General features: G+C 42.3%; 1 protein-coding gene across 5 annotated transcripts in view; it reads right to left on the reverse strand.

Moving 5' to 3' along the window:
- IPCEF1 (interaction protein for cytohesin exchange factors 1) overlaps positions 1-21,125 on the reverse strand; it is a 38,867-nt gene extending 17,742 nt beyond the window's left edge. For 2 of the 5 annotated variants that reach the window (XM_074580457.1, XM_074580456.1), the window contains exons 1-7: positions 20,904-21,125; positions 20,723-20,759; positions 19,887-20,056; positions 10,676-10,749; positions 8,796-8,867; positions 5,759-5,820; positions 2,035-2,120 (exon numbers count right to left, since the gene is read on the reverse strand). In XM_074580457.1, the coding sequence (XP_074436558.1) occupies positions 2,035-2,120; positions 5,759-5,820; positions 8,796-8,867; positions 10,676-10,749; positions 19,887-20,056; positions 20,723-20,759; positions 20,904-20,999 (597 nt within the window). In that variant the 5' untranslated portion in view covers positions 21,000-21,125. The other 3 variants (XM_074580458.1, XM_074580460.1, XM_074580459.1) reach the window with 3 other exon arrangements.
- Positions 21,126-23,081: the final 1,956 nt, after the last annotated feature.

Raw genomic sequence — 23,081 nt, forward strand, 5'->3', positions numbered from 1 at the left:
ACTCGCAGTCAGACTCAGCTGCGTTGGTACCCAACTGTTCCTACCCACCACGTAAGCAAGCTGAGCATAGGGCAGACACATGGCAGCTGGAGCTTATTCCAGTGGCCACTTCTGGGGTGAAAAGATGACAACTTTGCTCAGGAGACACTCGCCTTTCTCCACGGGGGAAGGGATTTTAGGCTGTGGATGAGGAGAAGAGAAATCAGCTGAGAGAGGTATAGGCTGGAGGGAAGATAACCTTTAAGAGAAAGGCTGAGGAAGCAGGACCCCTCGGCACCTGCACCATTGCCTGCCTCCCACGCATCCCCTGCTAAAACGTGGAGGCCAGCACTCAAGAAGAGCATATGGGAAGGAGACAACCGGAGATCGCCTCTGCAGCAACAGACGGACAAGCAGCCGGAAGCCAGAAAAACAGAAAACTAAAAAACAGCACCTGCTTAAAACTCATCATCTTGAAAAATGCAGGCATTCTTTCAGAGGTGAGCAGACGGAAAAGACATCTACAGCCTCTTAAAGGCAAGCCACTGAGGTATAAAATTCAAGACGCTTCATTATCGGCCCTCGGCCCAGAATAACTCGTGGAGACGTGTTGCCAAGGTTCCTATTTTCTCTGATATTTATAGTCACCCAGCCACATTTAACTTCCAGTTAATACAGGCAATAAGGAACCGCGTTTTACACAGCAGTGAACAGCATGCACCCCCGAGTGCCAGGTGGATTGTTTTGCAGTGATTAACGTTACACGACTGTCTCAGGAGCGGAAGCGAAGACTGACTTATCTGACCGAAACTGAAGGGGGCAAGTGTGTGACAGTGTGACATACGCTCTCGGCTTTATGCGCGCTAATTAAAGATTGCCAGGCAGGCAACCCTGTGCACGGCATCGCCTTTTTTTATTGCCTGTGACCACGGAAGCTTCTCCAGCTCATCTGTATATTTCAAATTTGTTCCTGCTTTGCTGCCTCTGTGCCCACCCCAGCTACTGGATGTCATTTCAGCGTGACATACAGGAACCCGTAGCACACCAATGAGGCAGCAGACACTTCCCTTCCATGAGATGCAATGAGATGATTTAGTATTGAATATGATTTAGTATATGAATAAGTATTACTGCATACCCCTCGATGTTAACCTTCAGCTGGGGAAGGGAAAGGCTTGAACTCAGGATTCCTTGTTTCAGCTGAATTACCATCCCAAACCAGATTGCTCATTTCTAAACACAGAATTAAATAAACCTTGCATTTTAAAGCACATGTAAGGGGAGATGAGGTCACTAGGAAAAGCAACAACGTAGAAACAAAATTAATAGGGTGACAAGTGGCTGATAATTAGGCAAGTCAATTTGATTAGATACATGAGGGTGCATAGTGCTCATTCTAATTCATGAAATGAAGCGAAGCAGGAAGGAATATTCTGGACAAATACTCTACAAGAGAGAAAAATAGTTTAGATTTTGGGAGGATGCTTATTTTCTTTTTTTATAGTCTATTTTTCAGAGGTAGAAGAAAAGAAGCGATTTTATCACTGTAAGAAGAGGCCTCTTTCCCTTCACTTCTCTTCACTGCCACAAAAGCAGCTTCAAATTCAGCAGTCTAAAGAACAGCTCACTCAAATAAATGAATACAAATCTGTTGGATGATGCTACCAGGGTCACAAAAAGAAAGATGACTTGGGAATGATTAAAAAAAAAAAAAAAAAAAAAAAGAATAGCATGAAAAACAGGGTTATAGCAGTGTGTTAAAAACCTTGTGAAGAAAAGACACAGCGTGCCTACAAGGTGGAGTGACACTTCCCTTTCTCCAGCAAGACAAATACACCTCCATTTGAGGGAGCTGCTCTCTGCAGTGGAAGGCTCGCAGCAGCGCAGGCTGCAATAACAGTGTGCTCTGCCACGGGACAGTCAGCCCATCCTCATCCCACAGGCACACAGGGTGAACGTTTCCAGCCACTGTTTTAGGTTATTCCTCAAAGGTCCACCACCTCAAGAAAGTTTTCTTCTAACTGGCTAGCAACTAGAAGCACGATAATTACTTACCGAAGGCGGAGGTGGCTGGACTGTGTAGGGGGGAGGTGGCGTGTCTGTTATTTCTGGATCATCGTGTTCACTTTCACTGTAGCATTCTGAAAAAATGAGCAAAATCAAAGCGTTAGACCAACACTCATCTATTCCCTGAAGCACTATGGTAACCAAAGATCACCAAGTAGGATGTTCTGGGCTGAGGACCACGCTGTAACAAGTCAGCCTCTCCTACAGTGAAAATTAACCCGCTTGCAGTAATGCTACACTACTTCATGGCAACACGTTTTCTTTTTTCCATGGCAGGAAACACTAGGTGGCATTGCTCTAGATAGCTTCACAAATAGGTTTGACGTGGTGTTTTTTTCCTCCCTTTTCAGCCTTTAGAAGAAAGGCTGTATCATTTGTAGTATGATAGGGAGACCTGCCCCAAGTAGCAGATGCTGTCCCTTAATCTCTGTAACCAGTAAATTTTCCTGGAGCGCTCGTTTTTTGGCTACAATTTTGGAGGAAACAGATTGCTCGCATGCTGCTTTGGAAACCACAGAGCAGCCTCGTGAGAGTCTTCTGTCACCACATGGTAACTCGCATAGGCACACCATGCAACGTGGCAGTACATGTGCAGAGCTAGGACTAAAAGTAAACACAGTACCACAGTACTCTAGGACTACACACCCCACTCGTTTATTATTTTTTTTTAATAGAAAGTAAGCTGATAGAGCCTCAGTATCTATTGACATGCAGCAGAGGGGCAGTCATGTTGTTATTTCTTTCAACTACCTGTGTAGCAGGTAAAAGCGTTTTCTCAGGTGCTTTTTAAAAGCGGATTAAATGAAGTGATAATCATTGATAAAACAAGACACAGAAAAAGGGAGACAGTAAGTTCCTGGTTCCTATCCCCAGGGCCTGGCTGTAACCCCTGGGCAAGGTCATTTCCCTCTGCTAAACGTCCCAGCACACGTCAACCATCCAACCTTGGTGGCAGCGAGTGCTTGCATCCTGCCCTCCACCACGCGTGAAGAGTGACGGCGCTCACCCCCACCCAACTGAGCTGGGGACGTGAAAGGTTGCAAAGACATAGTTGGAGCTTAATGAGGACAACATGAGCGAGCGCCGAGTGTGACAAGAGCCGAGGCCACCGGTGCGGTCTCCACGGGAGCCAGGGCTCTTTGCACTGCCTCTCCATCTACAGGCTGCACGCAGCAGCTCATGCTGGCCAACAGCCGCTGGGTCTCTCCGATGGAAGTAGCCCCCCGGCCCTCTCCCCAAGAGGTCCAGGGTTGTTTGTGTTCTGGGAGTACTTTACAAGAGCTGTACCTCATGGGTTCACACCACTAGAAAGCAGTGTGTTAGCACAGTCTCTGGGAAATCACCTGTGATTATCTCATCTTTCAACGAAACTAATAACCGCACACTTTCCTTTTGTGCGTGTCACTTGGGGCTTTTAATAAGCACGATGCGAGGGGAACAAAGTTTTAATAGAGAAGAATTTTATACATGAGAGAGAAGTTTCTAAGATGTTAACAAAGTGGAACTTTAAGAGATTGATTACTTTTTCTCCCCACACTGTTTGCAGACTTACAGGGTTTTTTAACAGCATAGCTGCTCTTCTGTTTACTGGAAATATGTGCTGGCACATCTTACCATAAAGGACTGAGACTGGCTGCAATAAGGCCTATATCAAATTCTAAGGCTCTATTAATGCCTTCTTGAATAACTCTTAGTAAAGAGCTTATTGTTCCTACTGCTCCCCTTTTGGGCACACAGGACTGAAAAAGAATCAGCAGCTGTTTCTGATACTGTAAATAGGCAAATGGGAGGGGTGTTAAAATGCATAGAAAGTACACGAATATACAAGAACTGCCATAACAAGAGCCAAGACCCTCCCGAAGAGTTATGGTGTGTGACACAGAGGGGAGAACCAGGTCAGCAGGAACAGACGTGACTGTGGGTAATGACAGCATTTTTCTGAAGCACAGCACTGCCTCTGCAAGGGCACGTCCACCCATGCGTGTCAGTGGGGTGCTGAACCCACGCTTAAGGCAGCTGCTGGAGCACCTGTGACAAAACACACGCGGAAAGACGAGTAGGTGTTTGACACCAGGATCAGAGTGCCTTTTTCTGAAGGGGAAATGGGCCACCAGCTTCAGAAGCTGAAGAAATCTTGGCTATATTATGTTTATTTCAGGGTAACTAGATAACCTGCTGCTACGTTATTGAGTGGATTGTTTTTTATCTTTCTGTCATTTTTTCTAAATTAAGGTTAGTGGGCTGGCTCATTTTGAATTGTTTTATAATTCTCGACTCAGCCAACACGATCTATATGACATAATTTGAGGCTATAAAAAAATAATTTGTTCTCATGTATAGCATTTCAACCAACCTCACATTCCATCAAACTCCTCCTTTGGGAAAACACGGGCAACATGTTTGGACACTTCATCGCCAAGCACATTTACCACGCAGTTCTTGCTGCACAGCCTAATACTCAATATAGCCTTTTATCCTAATCATCTCAGACTGGTTTGATACAACATTGGGTTCAAAGAGGACACAGGCATTTTGGAGGAATTTGGGGGTATGGAAATTAACAAGTTTCCTGACAAGAAATAATGAGGAACCATGAATTGAAAACAAAGAAATTGATGAGACCTGGTGAACCTCCGGAAATCAGTGGTATATATGTTTACCAGCCCCAAAGTTCCTTCTAATGGCAGAGTATAAATAGAGCCAGAGTATAAACAGAGCCAGATCAGACTAGACAATAATGGTGTTACGTGTCCAAAGCCTGGACATGAACTACGACCTTATTCTGGGAAACAGCAGAAGGGATGCAGGGAGGAGCATTTCAGTGCTTAGACAAAACAGGCTGCATCACCTAAGTGTTCATTCTACTACAAATACCAGTTTCCAGCTCCTCCACAATCTGAGCAGTTCTAAAAAAAGCAGTGGGTACCAATGCTCTAAAAATGGAGGGTCAAAAACCCAGAAGATTATACATATTCCTCAGGTCCGAGTCCATCCTTGGCTTGCTAATATAACCCTACCTACAGCACTTCTTGTTCTAAACCAGCTCCCATCACGCCTGTCCTCACCAGCAGCTTTTCCAAGCACTCTAACAGGTGACTTGCTCTACCCAGATTTGTGATTCAAGTGCAAGCAGCCGCGTATCAAAAAGTTCTTTGAGGTCAGGGCACAAATTAAAACAATAGATTTCTAAGGAACTTTTAAAATTACTCGTTCCACAATGAACACTTGTGCTTGGCTCTGGAGGAAATTGTAGGCTTCAGTACACCACTGCCACCCCCACCTCACCAACACTGATGTTGTTGAAACCCCCAGAAATGGAGGAGACAGTACAGGTCTCCACTGCACAAGATGTTTCCAAGCTAGCAAACTCTCGACTGTATCATTACTCCTGTAATATACTTTACCCACTCAAAACCCAGCATAGCACAGCTGCTCCTCTTCACACTTGATAGGCTTAGCAAGCCAGCAACCAAAAGCAGTTACACACCTCTCACAAGATCACCCAGTGTCTCTCAGCAGCACAGTTTCTCACCATTATTTCTTTTTCTGTGATTACTCTGCCCTGTGTCAGTGTGGTTTCTCTGACCTAAGTTGGTAGACAGACCCAAGTTGACAATTTAACAGGAAGAAAATAGCTAACAAAAATTTGGCCAAGCAGAAACTGTGAAGAACATGATGTAGTTACACACTGAAACCACCGTTAGGAGCATACCATCCTCATTCTTCCCATTGGGTGCCTGAGGGTCTACAGCCATCCCCAGCTTGCTTAGCCACCTGCATTTGAAACAGAGGGAATACAGAGTTACGGATACTGCCATGCTGTTTGGATGGAGTTTTGCCCCTTTCAAATGTGTTCTATGTTACTACATTAATTTTCATTAACCTGAAGATCAAATATCAAAGTTCCCTTCTATTTCTTAGAGCATCCTCTAGAAAGGCACCAGTTTCCTGAATACTAATATTCCCCCTCGTAAGCAGGACTAGTTACCTGTGATATCTTTCCCTGATCCTGAAAAAAGCACTACTGATGACCGAGGAGTTGCATTCATGGAAGCTGAAGGAAAAGTATGTGTGCTATAACACAACGTCAGTGGCTTAGTCCTGCTGTTGTGGTGTCATCTTTCACCTGAGATGAAGCAAAAGGCACAGGAGCCGTAGAAGATGATGTCAGCTGCCCTGGTCAAAGCTACTGTAGCACAGTCTAAGAACCTAAGCCATTTAAAACTAGACTTTCTGACCATTACATACTGTTTTCTTTAACTCCCAATATACTTTTGTTTTTACTAAGTCCCACTTCCTGTGCTGCTTTAAGCTATTAACAGGGTTTTTTTCATTTCTCTTCCTAGGTGGCTGCATTTTTCTAGTGCTAGAAACAATCCCTGGATATACTTCCTGTGTATTGCGCTTGCCTGTAGGTCATTCAGATCTATCCAGGTTTTAAGAAACTACCAACGGAAAAATCTCAAGCCTTTCAGATTAAAACTCAAGGCCTAAATAGGAAATGTTTGAAGGGCAGGAATGAAGATTCATAACTGTGAAAGAACATTGTATCGGATCTTGATCCTACTGAAGCAACGGTAAATTTGCTAGTAAGATCAGTGTCAAAGTAATTGGATTTTTGGGCTGCGGTGTGAACAATAGAGCCACATAACAATTCAAGAAAACAAAGTGTCATTTCTGTAAGAGTGGATTATTGACTTTCTTCTAACAGCTACTTGTAGCTGAATGATATTTTAAATAAAAAAAAATATAAACAAAAGTAAAGGTTTGCTAAAAATACAGGACTTAATTAACCACAAGGTCAGACAGATCACCAGTAACCATGTGCAAGAGGCCTAGCAAAGGCATGCAGCTAGCCAGCACGCATTTACTTTTCATGTGTGCACGACAATGGCAAATACATGCTAAATTAATGAAGCAAATGACCGCATTTATAAATCCACTGTTGATTTAATAGATATATACGCATGAAGAGTTATGAAAGGTCATGATCTGTCAAGCATTAATGCACACCAGTAACTCGACACACGCAAATGCCCCGGTGAGTTCAGTGGAACCACTCACATGCGTATGTATTTATGGGACTGCAGCCAAGAGAACAGATGTCTTTTAGTCTGTTTTGACATATGCGTGAGTATGCATGTACTTTATGTATTAAATGCATGTATTTTATACTTTGCCAAGGAAAACATCATCAGTTACAACAGTGAGGACTTAGTATTAGTGCAGTATAGTACAAGCTGCTCTAACACTAGGCTACTTAGCTTTAAGCCAAAATTAAATTTACTTGAGAAGTGGAGTTTGAAGAAAATCATTCTGGAGGCATAAGAGTTGGGACACCTGCATAGATTTGAATCACTCACATGAGACTAAACATTTCAAAAGTGTCATTAAAACACTGAGAATTTCCAGCTGGGCTCCAAACTGGCTGTTAGCACTCACTAACATCCTCCATTAGCTCTAATTTTCCTTTTCTTTCTCCCCACATCCTTCCCTCTCTTCTCTTTCAACCAGGGTAACACTCTCTACAGAAATATTCCTGTCCAGCAGTCCCTCATTCTCAGTCATCCTCAGCACATCTGCCTTAAGAATTTCTCACTCCATTCAGGAGCTCTGGTAGGAAACGCAGCAATACAGAAACGTATGGTTATCTCCCCACCAGTATGCTCTGTCCTGCTCCAAGTTGCAAAGGGCAACATGTTCTTTCCATCTATATTTACTTGCATGCATCTATAGATTACAGATTTATGAATATAAACGTATGTACACTATTGTAGTAACGTACAATTCTGTATCTATAGCCCTTTCGGAAGGTCACACACATTCTTCTCAAGCTCTATCCCTTTCTGTTGTGGTAAATATGAATGAGGTCTCCTGTTTATAGAGGGAAAGAACAGTCAATGCCCTGTGAAGAATCTCACAAAGGTCACCAGCAGAGCCATGTTTAAAATCCTGACCTGACTACCATAGGAGCTCTCTTCCCTTTATAATTGCACTGCTTTGTATCCGGTATTTGGCCATTTAACGCAATGGCATTGTGAACAGACTGCAATCTGAAGTGAAAAGACGAAGAAGACATGAGAAGTATCTGTATCAGACAAAACTGGATCAATAGCAAGTAATATCTACTTCTGATACCTCAGTGGTTTCTAAAATGGCCATTTCATATCCATTTTTACTTCTTGCATTAAAAACTGCATGAATGTATTGTTCTTATGGACATTTTTGGAAAGAAAATTTCTGATCTGTCATGAGGATCATTTAACTGCATCATAGTTTGGCAGTGAAGTAAATGTTTACTTACGTTAAAGAAACCGTTCTATCTCTTTAACCCTTCTTGTTAACTGATACGGTACTCTGAAAGCAGATAGTATTATATTCCAGTCCTAGATGAGCTCTGAGACAAAACTATATTAAGCTTTTCTCTCTCTTTCCTTTCTTTCCTCACTTCTCCCAAAGTGATGAACTTGCTATCAAACCCCTGCGCCTCTCTAATGGAAAGGGATTTATACCAGCAAATGTTGGGAAGATCAGCATCAAAATCAGATTAATAATGCGATTCTGATTTCAACTGTCATTAGTGAACAAATACCAGTATTTTCCCCCTCTACAATGACCAGAAAACAAAATAGATTCAGTAATTCCCCGAATAACTTTGTCAACAACTGCTTGACAGTGAGAGAATGAACTTTCAAAGGGTGTTCTCAGGCGTGAGACAGGATGAAACATGTCCAGTCGCTCCTACTTACGTGTTCATTTCCAGAACATTTTCTGCCGCAAAATAAAATGTCTTGATCTGTGGGTGGCTGATCTTAATAGCACTGTAAGAAAAGAAAAATAGAAGAGATATGAAGAAAACTAGTTTACATAAGAAAAGAAAAAATGGCTGAATGAATTATTTAAAATATTTATTCACTCCACTATATTAATCCAGACCAGCTTATCCATCCACATAGCTCTTTTCTTAAAACTCCAGTCTATTTTTAGCTCATTTCCTAGGCCACGCATAATTCAGAGGGTATAAACTACAGAACTAAAAAGGAAAGAATGAAGAATAAAACAAAGACCTTCATTATGCCATTACATAATTCAGTTGTGTGCCCACATCTCAAATAGTGGGTCCAGCTTTGCTTCCCCCAGCTCAGAAGAGCATAGTGAACCTGGAAAATGTTCAGAGAAAGCACCAGGGGTGACCCACGGTATGGAACAGCTTCCATGAGTGATTAATCAGGCTAAGACCCTGCAGCATGGAAAACTGGTTGTTAAGAGAAGGGAGATATAATACAGTAACATGTGAGGGTGCTGAGGCACTGGAACAGGTTGCCCAGGGAAGCTGTGGATGCCCCATCCCTGGAAGTGTTCAAGGCCAGGTTGGATGGGGCTTTGAGCAGCCTGGTCTAGTGGGAGGTGTCCCTGCCCATGGCAGGGGGTTGGAACTAGATGATCTTTAAGGTCCCTTCCAACGCGAACCATTCTGTGATTCCATAAAATCACAAGCAGCATGCAGCGGGTGATCAGGGACTGACTTGTCACTGTGTTTTCCAAGACAAGTTTTAGGAAGCACCAAAGAGGCACCTAGGCAGGTGAAACAAAGAAAATTGGGATAGTTCCCTGACTCCCTTGTTGATCTCAGCCCCAGACTATGCTTTAGTTGAATACCCATCAGTAAGACTTTTTAGAGTGGGTTTTTTTTTTCCTAAAACACAGTCTCCGATCCTGAGGCTGTGTGGCTTCCCTCTTTTGTTCCTCATTAGGTGACTGACTGTCCCGTGGAAGCACATGCTATTTGACTGGGGCCCAGCAGCCCCGGTCACTCCTCAAAGTTATCCCAATTTACCCCACCCCAAATAAGTGATGAGCATGTGTTTTCCTCACAGTCATTGAAGGCCAACAGCTGCAGAAGCGAAGGGCAACATTTTCTCGTGGTCCTGTACTGTGTGACTCAATCTTTCCTCTGAGAAAACAAAATGGAGCTCCCCATATTCAAATTAACTGCCCTCTTTCTTTGGAGGAGTCAAGCCCACGGTTAGTCTCAGGAACACCTACAGCTAATGTCTGCGTGAGATCCAAACAGAAGAATGAAGGCTTTCTCTTGAGGGACAGAATAAAAACCATGCTGAGCTTTATAACTTTGAACAGCAGCAACACCCCTCCAAACCTTTGAAGTGTACTCAAAAGCAGCTGGAAGTCAGTACTGCATATGGAGTTTGAAGGGAATATTTTGAAATTTACACCCTGCTAAACAAAGTTGCTCCACAGCAGCCTAAAGAATAATCTCAAGTCAGAGGGAAGCAGCATTACTTGCACCACTGTTGACCTCCCCACATAAGAGAAGGTATCTAAGATAGACTACAACTTACTCGTAATCAGTGAACAGAGAGAAGAAAAAAAAAAAAGCATTTGACATACTGATCGACTTTTTTATTTGTAGTTTTAACAGACCACATCTGACAGAGAATTTTCAAAAATATTTTTGCAATATGGTTTTCTTTCAGTAGCTCAGTTGATATCTCATTATTTATACAACACAGAAGAGCTCCCCACAGCTTCATTGTCAGGCACTACTGAGATTCAATTCCTTGCAACGTAGTAAAAATCATGCAAAACTGGGAGCAAGAGATAAACTTACTGCTTTTTTTTGCATTCAATTGCTCGGTCCACACTGAAGTCTGGAAGTCTGATGAATCCTTCTGCTTTTTCAGCCTGAAATAAATAAATTAAAAAAAAATTAAAATCACCACATCAACCAAATGGTGAACTACCAAACTCCAATGCTCAGTGATATTTAATGTGCAAGTGCTTGTTTTTGACAGCTTTTTGTAATGTGAAAATATATGCTTATCACCATGGGGACAGATGAACACCCGATGTTTTGGCTGACAGTTGTGAACAAGAAATATTCTTATACCGGCTACTATTTGTGCAAGTCCTGGATGCTAGAAAGCCACCACTCCTGTCTGCAAGTAGCAGAGCGTGAGCACAGGATTTGTTGTATGCTTCCAAACAGCAAAGTGCCTGAAAGTGGAAGGATCCTCAACTCCTACAATAGTGCTGAGATAGATTGCTTATCCTCCTCGCCTCGAAGCGTTTGTATCCGAGCACCCTTATCTAAGATCCATGGTTAAGTCAAAAGTCTAGTTCAGAGTCTGAAATTGTTAAGGGCAAAATTTAGGTTTGGATCGAACCAGGATTGAAAACAGCGTGAAGGTGGATGAACCCAATTCCTTTGCAGCCATCAGTGATCATATAAATTCTTTTGACAAAGAGACCAGCCAGGCTTTGTGCATAGACCACAGAAAACGAGCCTACTGAACCTCAGCTCTAAAAGCAGAAGCTTCTCAAAAGAGAGGGATGACATAAAAGAGGACGAGTAAGGGTTATATCATCCATTCAGGTCTGGATGTTATATACAATCTCAAAGGAGCGTTTGTTCCATTATACAGCATGCTTGTGTGTTACACAGATGTGCAACAGCACCACCCATAGTGATCTATGGATATTTGAAAAATACATGTCTATAGGGACAGGAATTCAGAAGTGACCCAAAATGATCCTAGGTACAGATGGAGGAGGGTCTCCCCTGGGTAAGTGCAACATGGACCATTTTGTAGGGTCATGGGCTGTTCCATAGGGTCACCTATATAGGCCTGTACGTGAGCAAGGCAGAGGCAATATGGGCTGCTCCCATGCCAGGAGATGAAATGGTCCAAGGGGATGGTCCCACGCAGCTGAGCTCTGTTGTTAAACACTGCAAACCAGCCTCAGATGGCTTTGGCTACTCAGCTATCGCTCCTCCCAGAACTTTGCAGGTGTGGCACAGGAGGTAGCAAAAGCCAGGCAGACATTTACAGTACACTGTTTAGATGCAGTCACCCCTTTCTGGGTGTGAGGGTTTACAGAGCATTGGCGCCTCTGTTCCGGGTCAGCTGGGCTCTGCCTCAGAGAGTGGCACCAGCGAAACTGAAGTGACCGGTTAGCCTCAAATCCCTGCTCTTGCTGCCTGCAGCTGAAACATCTTCCTTTACTACATCTACCTACGTTCACCCGATCAGCCGCAATAAGAAAAGACTCCTCCTAACGGGAGCAATAACGTAGGCAAAAGTCTGTAGCATATAGTGTCAGGAAAAACTGTACTTTCCAAAATGCAGAAAGTGTTCATTCCTGAATCACTTTTTTGTTGCTCCCAGCCCTCAGACCTGGGCACATTAACATTCTGAAAACGTACATTCAGTTAAAGCAGGTAAAATACACACAACAATTACAAAGACAGAAGATAAATGAAGATGACTGACAGCATCTCAAGTCGCATTATGCATGAATATGAAGAGACTATAAAAAGATGTTCATCGAGACAAGTCTTTGAGCTTTAATGCTTGGAAGTACGAATCTCTGAGAACCGAAATACGGATACAGAATGGATATTTCAGTGGATGTCTTCCCTGCACCTCTGCCTATCTGTTCTTTGATATACGATAAATCATGGCATAACCATCATTTCGCAGTTTACATGTATTAAATATCCATATGAGAGGTTTATATTTTGCATTTTCACCAGTAAATAGCTTTGCCTGCTCCAGGACCAAAAGAATAAAGGGGGAGTGGGAAGAAAGGAAAAGAAAGGGAGAGGGAGAGGGAGAGGGAGAGGGAGAGGGAGAGGGAGAGGGAGAGGGAGAGGGAGAGGGAGAGGGAGAGGGAGAGGGAGAGGGAGAGGGAGAGGGAGAGGGAGAGGGAGAGGGAGAGGGAGAGGGAGAGGGAAGGGAAGGGAAGGGAAGGGAAGGGAAGGGAAGGGAAGGGAAGGGAAGGGAAGGGAAGGGAAGGGAAGGGAAGGGAAGGGAAGGGAAGGGAAGGGAAGGGAAGGGAAGGGAAGGGAAGGGAAGGGAAGGGAAGGGAAGGGAAGGGAAGGGAAGGGAAGGGAAGGGAAGGGAAGGGAAGGGAAGGGAAGGGAAGGGGGGATTTATTTGTTATTTTGTTTCAGGACAGAAGACACAATATCAGCATCTGGGCTGAAAAAAACCTTTGATTTTGCAACGTGGCTTCATTTGTACCAAGAAATGCTTATTTGCTATTGTGGATTTTTAACTTTCTCTGATTATAGTTGTATCTGTCAAAATTGTTTAGAGCCTGGCTTGGGGATCTTTTTTTCCGTTCCACAGGTTTGGAATTTAGTGAGACTAAACTCTTTGAGATAAAATAGCAATTAACTAAAGAAAAAAAGTGACAAGATTTTTTTAAAAATCTTTTTTTTTTTATCTGTATTTCAATCAATTTTTTACACCTTAAGCTAGTATTTCCATACCAGATCCATACTACACCAAGTATATAGGGATGAGTGAATGAGTAGGACTGAGTAAAGGAGGAGCTCTATTCATGGGCTGCATTGTACTAAAGATAGAGAATGTACTACCCTGCACTTCTGTGCCAAAAATAGTGGTCACTTACTAGACCAGGTGCAGTGAAAACACTAGCATTCCTGTTTGGTTCCCAAGACCAGTCTAAGAACACCAGAGACCAACCTCAAAAAAGCAGTTCATGAGGTATCAAGGCCATCATTATGCACACTTCTGGATGAGAAATATATACAATGCCAGTTGTTTCTCTGTAGTATGAATCAATAAACAGAGTTAAAAAAAAAAAAAAAAGAGATCCAGAAGATCCCATGTGAAGAAATATACCCAGGTACCCTCCCACCCACACACCAACAAATCCATGGCCTGAGCTAGGTAAGCCATCAGGTGAGTGAGTGGGTGACTAGGGTCTGGGGCAGGTTGGCCTTATGTGTTACGAATGCAATCACAGCTCAGCCCGCTTTATCTATTGGCGCGGTAGCCATTGGTCTAGGTTGCAGCCCATAAATTGCTCAGGGTGCTGCACAAGCACTGATGAGGAGATTAAGACCATGCAACTAAGTCCATTAGGTAAGTCACTGCCTCTACTGTCAACTTACACAAACATTTGAGCATTCGGATTTTGTATTGGACTAGTGAATTACCAGCACCCTGTAAGCCAGTGTGGGGGCACTCACCTGGGGTGCTCCCACTCATGCAGAGGTGGAACTTGAACTACTGACATATCCAATGAGTATGTAAATTAGAGGAGTACTCTCTAAATTGCGAATGAAAGTAGGTCTGTAGGCTTTGATTTCAGTAATTTACATTTACCAGTTTTACAACAGAGAAATCTTCAGGCTTCTTATGCGGTATTTGACATGTTGCAGTTGGCAAAAGATTATGTTCAATGCATTCAGGTTTTATATTAATTCTGTCAGTGATTTCACATTTTTTCATTTATAAGAAAAGTTTAATGTTTCATTTTATGTATGAGTGAAAGGAAGAAGGATAACGGTGTCAATTTTTTGTTTTAATGCACTATTGGTACACATCTCAGATGTGCCACCTATATAACAGAAAAGAGGGGTTTGATGGGTATGTACTTCCATAATTAGAAAAAAGAAAGGGAAAAAAGGAAACCAAATCATAACAGTAAAACCTTATGAGCATTATTACAATCAATCAGCAAATAGAATTCCAAATAAACACTATGAACAGAACATGTGGAAGTCATCTTTTTGGTCAATCTTGGAATAAAAATGACATTTTAAAATATTAAACATGTATAGAAGTTCTAAATGTTTTCTTTTCTCCAAAATGTTATCTTTAAACATGTTATTATTTAACTCACACATTTCACTCAAACTTCCTTCAGATTTTACTGCGAAGTTGTAAAATAGCCCCAAAAACCTCAAATTAAAAGAACCTTGATGTGTTTCCTATTTAATCAGGATGTTTAAAGGACTAAGCTGTTATCTCTTGTGGGTTTTATGCAGGTTAGCCTAACACATATAAATCTGCACTTTTTGGTATGCCAAATTGCCGGAAAATAATTTCAATAATAATAACAGTCTTTGCAAATGCTTGGGGCAAAAAAGAAAGTAACCATTTTTTCACAGAAAAAGCTTTTCACTCAAAAAAATTAAAGAATATTTATGAAAAAATAATGCATGAATTCACTGAAAGAGGCTAATGTCCTTTTTAGCTTGCCTCAATACCTTGTCTATATTTTGTGGCTTTAAAAGATTTAGTAAATGATTTGAGAGACATTTTTCAGTATTTAAAGTGAATGCAGAAAGTGTCACAGAAGAATTTTAAAATATAGTGCTGTAAAGTGAAAGTATCTAGTTATTGTGGAACATCTGCAATCTGCAATTCAAGGTACTTCTCGTGGCTTCATCACAGCGTTTCAGCGCTGCCCCAGAAGACCCTGTGGATGTTGGAGGAGCGGTTCAGTCCTCAAGACTTTTTAGTCTTTTTTCTCTCTGACAAGTACACCAGTGAGGCAACCTATAGAACTGTGAATAATTTGTGTAAGATATTGGACCACAGGTCCCCAAAGCCCTCAGCGCAGTCAGACGACATCAATGACTTTTTATCATTCTCGTAAGCAGCTACTATAACTCAAAGGTGAAAGGTTTCTCTTTTAAAAGACTGCAATTATACAGCTCCTGGCAAAGCTGTTGAAGTGAGGACCAATTTAAATGCAGTGAATGGGGAAAAAAAAAAAAATCAAAGATAAACAGTGACAGTAGATCACAGCCTGCAACCCTTTCATTTTATATTTATATTTCTTTTCAGCCGAATCCCCATGACAACCGTTGTTAACACATCCTGCAAAACTGTATTTCAACTCTACTTGAAAAACCAGCCGAGCTATCCTTAAGGCCCACAAGACCTTTAGACCATTTAGTCCTCTGTCCCTTTCCAGCCAACACTATCCAACACAGTCGCAATGAGCGCAAGGATCCAGGAGCCTGGGATTACGCGTGACGATCTTCCCCCTCCACCCCTCTTCCTATGCAGGAGTACTGGTTCCCTCCGGGGTTTCCGTGTGAGAACTAAAACTGCTGAAGGGGCAGGCAGGATCACACACTGTCCTCTTTAAACACTCGTCTTCACGGCAGCGCCCTACAGAGAGCTCCCTCCCACTCGAAAGAGGGAACCAAACGCTAACAAAGAGCGGTTGTCCAAGGAGTCTGGTATTCCTGAATGCACACAGAAAGTCTGACTGCTCAGATCCATTCTCTGACATTTTCTATGTTTCCATTGCAAACCAACCCTTCTTTGTTTCTTCCTAGTCCAAACAGCTTCCCCTCCTCAGACTGGGGGTGCTTCCATGCTCCAAAAAAAGTTTATCTATCTGCCTCAAGTGGTATCCATGTTTTGTAGAAAGAGCAAGCGTACATGGGAAGAGTTTTCAGGGCAGTCTACCCAAGCCTGCTGAGACCACCGGGACCCTAACTCCACCAGTCTCAGTACCTCAGCTAGCCAGTCAAAAGCTAATTTGGATTTGCCTATGTGCTCTGGTTTTCTTTCAGTAAAGGAGAAGCTTGACTCTCACGGCGTCTAATCTGCTGTTGCTGACCCTTCTCAGTATTTTATTATTTTGTTCTCTTTTGAGCTGTGGCTTTCACAACATATTTTATGTCAAATTGAAGGAACTACCGTCTGCAAATATCACCACAAATGTCCTGTATCACCTCCCCTGATCTGCCTCATGTGAAAGACCCAGAACAAGAGTAGCTTGAAGGCAAATTAAATCAGAGCAACAGAAACATCCAGAGCTTTGGAGATGCCCAAGGACAGACTTCACCGAGAACACAATGTCAGCTGAGGTTACCTACCCAAATCCAGGACAAAGCACGTTCCTGTACAAATTCCACCCACTCCCTACTTTCTCCATTTCCATTAGAAAAAAAGGTTAGGTCCAGCACCCCGTTGCTATGCTACAGTTGCCAGTGTCTGGTTGACTGCGGTTTCCACACAGCCTTGAAGGAAACACGTTCATTTCTCACAAGAACGAAAGTGGTCAGGCAGAGCTACAGGCAACCAGCATGTCCCAGTTCCTTTGACCTCAGGCCTGCTCCTCCACCACCATCTTTCACTTCAGCCTCAAAGAGAGCCTGTCATGGGAAGCCTTGCGGACAAGAGGAGGAGGGGTCCTCCTCTTTCAACACAACTATGAATTTAAGATCGTCGCCTTGGGTGCCCTGTTGGGACTAAGGATTAACTCTACTGAAAGCAGTGGAAGCACAGGCAGTATTAAAGATGGACCAGATACAGAAGTAAAAGAAATATCAAACAAGCCAGTGATTATGTCCCTGCTATTTCTGCTTCATCAATCTAGAGGTGAAAATACCGGTGAAAACACAGCAGGTCGAGATCATCTCAGATATAACCCTGAGCATGGCTCTGGTCATATTTAAGTCTCATCAATTTAAGTAAGCAGACCTTAGCAAAGGACACCTCCTCTCCTTCCCACACCCTGTAGTTACTGCCATTCTGCAAACATTGCCTGAATCTACGGTTATGCAGAGGCTGCACTTTAAGTTGTCCAAAGAAACCTCAGATTTTTAACGTAAAATAGTGTGTGAGAGTCAGCAGAAGTTGAAAGCAAAGAGGTGCTACCAGCTAGCATCTTTACAAGAACTGTGATAGGTGAGAAGTCAGGGCTGACATAAGCCAACAGTATTTTGAAGCTGCATGAGCTCTTTAGAGCGTATGATATAAGTCGGAATGAGGATGCCACCCATTCTTCAGCCTTGTTCATTTTGGGGCAGTCAGTGACAGCCGAAAAGCAGGCATAGACTAAAAGGATGAGTTCACCCAAATGACAAATGCTGTCCAAGTAGCACTGGGATCAGCATGACTGTGGCTTCTCTGGATCCCAAGAGTGGAATTCAGTGAGGCCACAACAACTAAAGGAAGTGGAGGACTTTGCACCTCCCCCCTCCTCTCTTCCCGGAAGGCAAACTTTACCTTATCTTGCTTTGTTTTATTTCCTCCCCAGCTTAATTACTCCTCAGAATAATTCCTTTCCGACAGTTCCCAAGTCTAAAAGGCACATCAGCCAGCCAGCTCACCTTTCTTAACACTGCTTGGCTAGAAGTACAGCTGCAAGCAGTGATTAGAACATCTGATGTTAATAAGGATTTGCAGGGTATTAATGCTGCTGATGAGTCTATCTGCCAGGCCATGTCTTTCAAGCAGAGATATTGTAAGCATTGGGAAAATAAAGCCTTTTATTTATTTATTATACTTTTCCTATTTCTTTTTTTTCTCTTTCTCTCATGCAGGTATTTGACTTGGTCTTGAGAGGAAGCTAAATCAGACTACCACAACACCACAAAAAACAACAGTGCAAGATCAGCAGAGGTGTTTTCACTTTTCCCCCAAAAAAGAATAGCTAGTACCATCTTCAAATGTCAGCCAAAGTTTTTATTCTGTTTAAAAAACCCCAACACTATACCCACAACTGAAGGGAGAATGTGAAATGCTCTTTACATGAGTAAAGTTTTGTTTAGGGTTTGAGGGGTTTTTTTTATGGTTTAAACTATTCCATTTGTTCCCTGAAACAGTTAGCAAGAATTTAAATGGAGATCACTGCAATATAAATAAAAAAGTGGAAACAACCCAGATTGCATTTAATTTCTTTAAATGCTCTAAGAATTAATAAAGGTTTCTTTAATCTTTCACCCTTTCCTGAGCCTGTGACATGCTGACTTCCAGAGCAGCCCATTTGTATTTAGGAAACCTGATGCCCATCCACAATTCCACATGGAAGAATTTGAGTTTCCATCTATGTTGTTGCTTGCGTCCCCTAATGTTCTGCACATCCCAATTCTGGGCTCTGACAGTCCATCATTTGAACGTGATAGGAGTTTGGTTTTTTTTTAGAGGTAGCAGCGCAAGAGAGCAAAGTGAAGAGAATATGTTATGTCGCAATCTTCCTAGGATGGGCAAGACACCCTCTCTGCCAAGCTGTAACAAACAGCCAGGAATAAAACCAGCTGTTCCCTAGAACTCACTGCTTTTTTGAACTCAGCCATAACCTTTCATTAAAAGGCTTGCTCTGTATTTCTCATTACATCTTTCCCTCTCGCCCCAACCTTTTACAGCTTTTAATTTCTGGTTTCTTCAATGGATTTCAGGAATTCAGGACCTGCTGTTCTTTGTCTCAGACTATTTCCCACTCGCACTGTAAGTGCAGTAGGCTACTTGGGCTGGATCGGCTAGAAGGGAAATGCTATCTATACCGGCTGTCCTGAAGAAAGCTCATCCTCTGAATAGAAAGCTGGACCTTGAATTTGAAACACTGCGTCCTCCTGCAGATTTGACTTTTAGGGTCAACTCATCAGAGCAGGAAGTTAAAAATCAGCAGAATGTGAGAACCTTTAAATACAATGCTCTGGATGAGACATCAGCAAGACCAGCAGTAAACATATCACCGACTAATAGTGTTCATATCTGCAACCCTGCCAGTGCCAACTGGGGCGGGGGAGGGGTGGGGGGAGGTGGGGGGTGGGGGATAGAAAGGAAAAAGAGATGAAATTAAAAAAAAAAACCACAAACAAATAAACAGATTAATCTTAGTGTGAAAGGGGATGGAGAGAGAAGCTAGTGAGAGACTTCTGAAAATCAAACTAATTAGAAGAAGCGTTTCTGTTTTGAGGCTTGGTAGCAAGTGTCTGCAAATTGCCCAACCCAGGAAAACCTTTCCCAAATTCAAATGCCACCAGTGCCTGCAAAGAGCAGCTCTTTAAAGGGCAGACCAGACAGCAAGTTAACATTTCACAAGTACTTGCTGAGCTAGAAAATGCACAGTTTTCTGCATGTTTCACATTCACATAGACGCTTCCCAAATTACAAGAAATGTCAGGGCTGAGAAACAAACCCAGTTGTTGGTACATCTCCGGGGTGCATCTAAATTGTGACCCCCAGCTCCCCTTCCCTCGGTCCCAGCAGATACTGTTTGTCCGGCACCCGGAGCTGGGTGGACGCTGTACTCACCAGCTGACTGCTGTACCAATACAGCGATGACTCCTTCAGCACACACCAGAACTTTTTCCATTTGTTGCCAATGAAAGCTCCTTTTTCCTTCTTTTTGTAGAGCCATCCTTGGCAATCGGCTTGCCCCAGCTCCTTACACGATATCCTCCGTCGGCTCATTATAAAGAACCCTGTGCCATTAAAAATACAGTGTTCTGCTTGTTTGAAAGTGCATTACCAGGAAAGATGCTGCTGCCAATTAAAGAAATCAACCTTACTTAGCAATCTCAGCAAGTCATCCAAGCATATCTTAAAATATACTTAGAAGTCGCTCAGTTTTATAATGGCTGTGACAGTGACACACTCATTTGAAAGGCATTCTGATGTGCAGAAACAAAATAGTAAGCTATAGATAACGCAGACACTAACTAATGCTAAGATAACCATATACAAGTTTTTGTAAATTAAAAATAATTTTTTATCCTTTTAAGAGAAGCATGCATATATTTCCCTTCACACAGCTGCACTGAAAAGAATACATCTATTTAAGTCAGCTAGAGAAAACTATTATGCCAAGTACATGAAAACCGCTAGTGTGTGCGTATGTGCAGGCAGCTGATTCTACCTCATTGATTTCCAGCTTTGATTCAATTAACATACCACAAGGATTTAGTCCAAAGGAACAGCCCGTTGTCATTTGTTTTCTCAGAATCGGTGCAAGAATGAGTGGAGTTAAAAAGCAGCCTTCCACCAGCTGAGTAGCAGTATAAAATCCTCACCCTCCCAAGAATAAGACATACTAAGAAAATAACAAAAGAGGAACACAGAAGAGAAAAGAAAAAACAATCTCTCATTACCTTGACTTTTCTTTTTTGTCTTCTGACGCAAGGGAACCTGTAAGAAATGCAGGAAGGAAAGAAAAGAGGAAATTTCAGATTGTGTTGCAACATTTGTGTAGAAAGGGGAGGGGGAAGCTAGAGAAGGACGCGGTGGTGATGCTGGTGGTATATGCAGGATGGAAACACATAACCCACTCACTGCTGAAGGGACGTTAGTAGCTGAAGCATAAAACGTGTTAATTAAAATTGATGTATATCTTAGTTGAGCAAGAGCAAACGTAACTCTATTATACATGAGTCTATCTACTAGTGCTTCCTGTTTCACACCCACAGGCAGCTTCTACTTTGCTATGTGTTTGCCTGAATTGTATTCTGTGTTGTTCAGAAGTTAAAAAATAGAAGTTGGACTACAACGTTTTAATGCTTCGTTACACCCCTTGAGGGGGATTTGCAAACGTGGGGAGATTAAAGATACATGCCAGGGGTCTGATTGTCATTTAGCTCGTTCTAAGAAATCCTGAAAAAGAAAAAAAATTGGATTTTCCCCTCCTCTTTTTTAATTTAGTGCAGAGAATGTATTTCGCACTATGTAAGATTTTCATAATATGTCTTAAAAAACAAAAAAAATAAAAAAAAAAAAACAATCACACAAACCTGGCAGATTATCCAAACCATAAAACATAAATATGACAGAAGTTTGCCAGGCCATATATGAGAGTTTTAGTCACTGCAAAAGTAACACAAGTGAATTATATTTACTCTTTTGCAGTCCATATTGTCCGTCCCACATAAACACATAGAAAATGAAACTAAACCAGAAGACCACAACCAAAAAAGAGGTCATTAGAAAGGCAAGGTCTGGCTTTTGGAGTAAATTCTCCCCAGACAGGCTGGTTGGTCGTGCAATTGTGGACAAAGCAGTTGACTTCTCTTTGCCTCCACTTTTCCATCTCCAGCATGGGAATAAAAGCATTCACCTTTTTCTATTTTTAGGAAGGTTTTGAAGCCTCTGGATGACAAATGCTGGATAAGGTGACGTATGATTTAATATGCTGGGCCACGACGTTGCTATGCAAAGCCAGTAGCTACCTGATCCACTGCAGAGCTACGCTATGAACATCTCTAATGCAGCCCCTCTGCCTAGCCAGCCGCCTTTTCAGGAAAACAAAACTCTATTTCATGTTTTTCTTGAAGGATTTGATGGCTCTTCTCACAGGCGAATTTAAGATGAGTAAAGCTACACCATCTGGAAACAGTAATAGAAGAGGCCACTGCCACCAGCATTTACAAGAGCTAGAACTTTCTCCAACCAGTGATCTTTGCAGCACGTATCAGACTGCAGAACTGCATATCGCAGTCGTGTGCTTATCTGGTGCCTATTTGAGATGACCTGAACAACACACCTGTGGGAGGCTTTACCAGGAATGAATAATCCCAGACTCCTGCTTAATCATCATGTATTCTTTTTTCCTTTTTTCTTTTTTTTTTTTTTTTAATTCTACCACTGCCTTTCTCTCTCTCAGACTATTCTCCATGACAACAGACAAAGAAAAGCAATGAGAAAACACATCATCTCTATCGGAGGCTCTGCAATTTCCCCATCCTACACAGGCCGCCCTTCGTGTCTTCATTCCAAAGAAAGCAATGCCCTATTTAGGACACATGGAAATAACACACAGCCTCAATGAACCAATGGGTCATGCAGTCACACTAATTACCTTCCTTCAGAGCTATCCAAAGTGGTATTAAGAAAAACAAATATGAAGCAGCTCTCTTTGCACATAAACTAGGTAGTGGGGCAACGTCACATCTTTGCCATGATGCTACAGTGGGGTCATTTCATCTTTAACATAAACTCGTGCAACCATAAGGGCGATGCTGAGACAGGATGTGGCTCTCTGTAAACAACCAAGGAAGAAGGAGAGATCTTTCCACTAACCTTATTGATCATCTAAAGCAAAATAACATGGTCTGTGGCTCATCTTTAAAGAAAGGGTTAATATCCATATAATGTAAATCATCTGTTAGGGCCCCCTTTATATACAGGCTGAGGAAGAAATCGATTACCTAGTAAGAGCTGGGAGTAACAAAAAGAATTTACAAATGTGCATTTCTTATTCAGCTGCAACGATGGTATCCTGCTACAAGTTGACAAGGGTGATGAATCCCCATCTCTTCATATTTTATGGGAGGAGTTGGGAAATTAATGGGGGAAGGAAGGGCGGTTTCCCCAGCCCTGTGGACTGGGGAACAGGACTGTGTTTAGCTTGCCTGGATAAAATCAGTGATAAATCTGTAATAAAATCATCGCTGAGTGAGATTTCATGAAATAAGATGCATTTCTGGTTTTCTTTCCCAGTATTCCTGAAAGCTGAGG

Source organism: Larus michahellis, chromosome 3, assembly GCF_964199755.1.
Source record: "Larus michahellis chromosome 3, bLarMic1.1, whole genome shotgun sequence".
NCBI lineage: Eukaryota > Metazoa > Chordata > Aves > Charadriiformes > Laridae > Larus > Larus michahellis.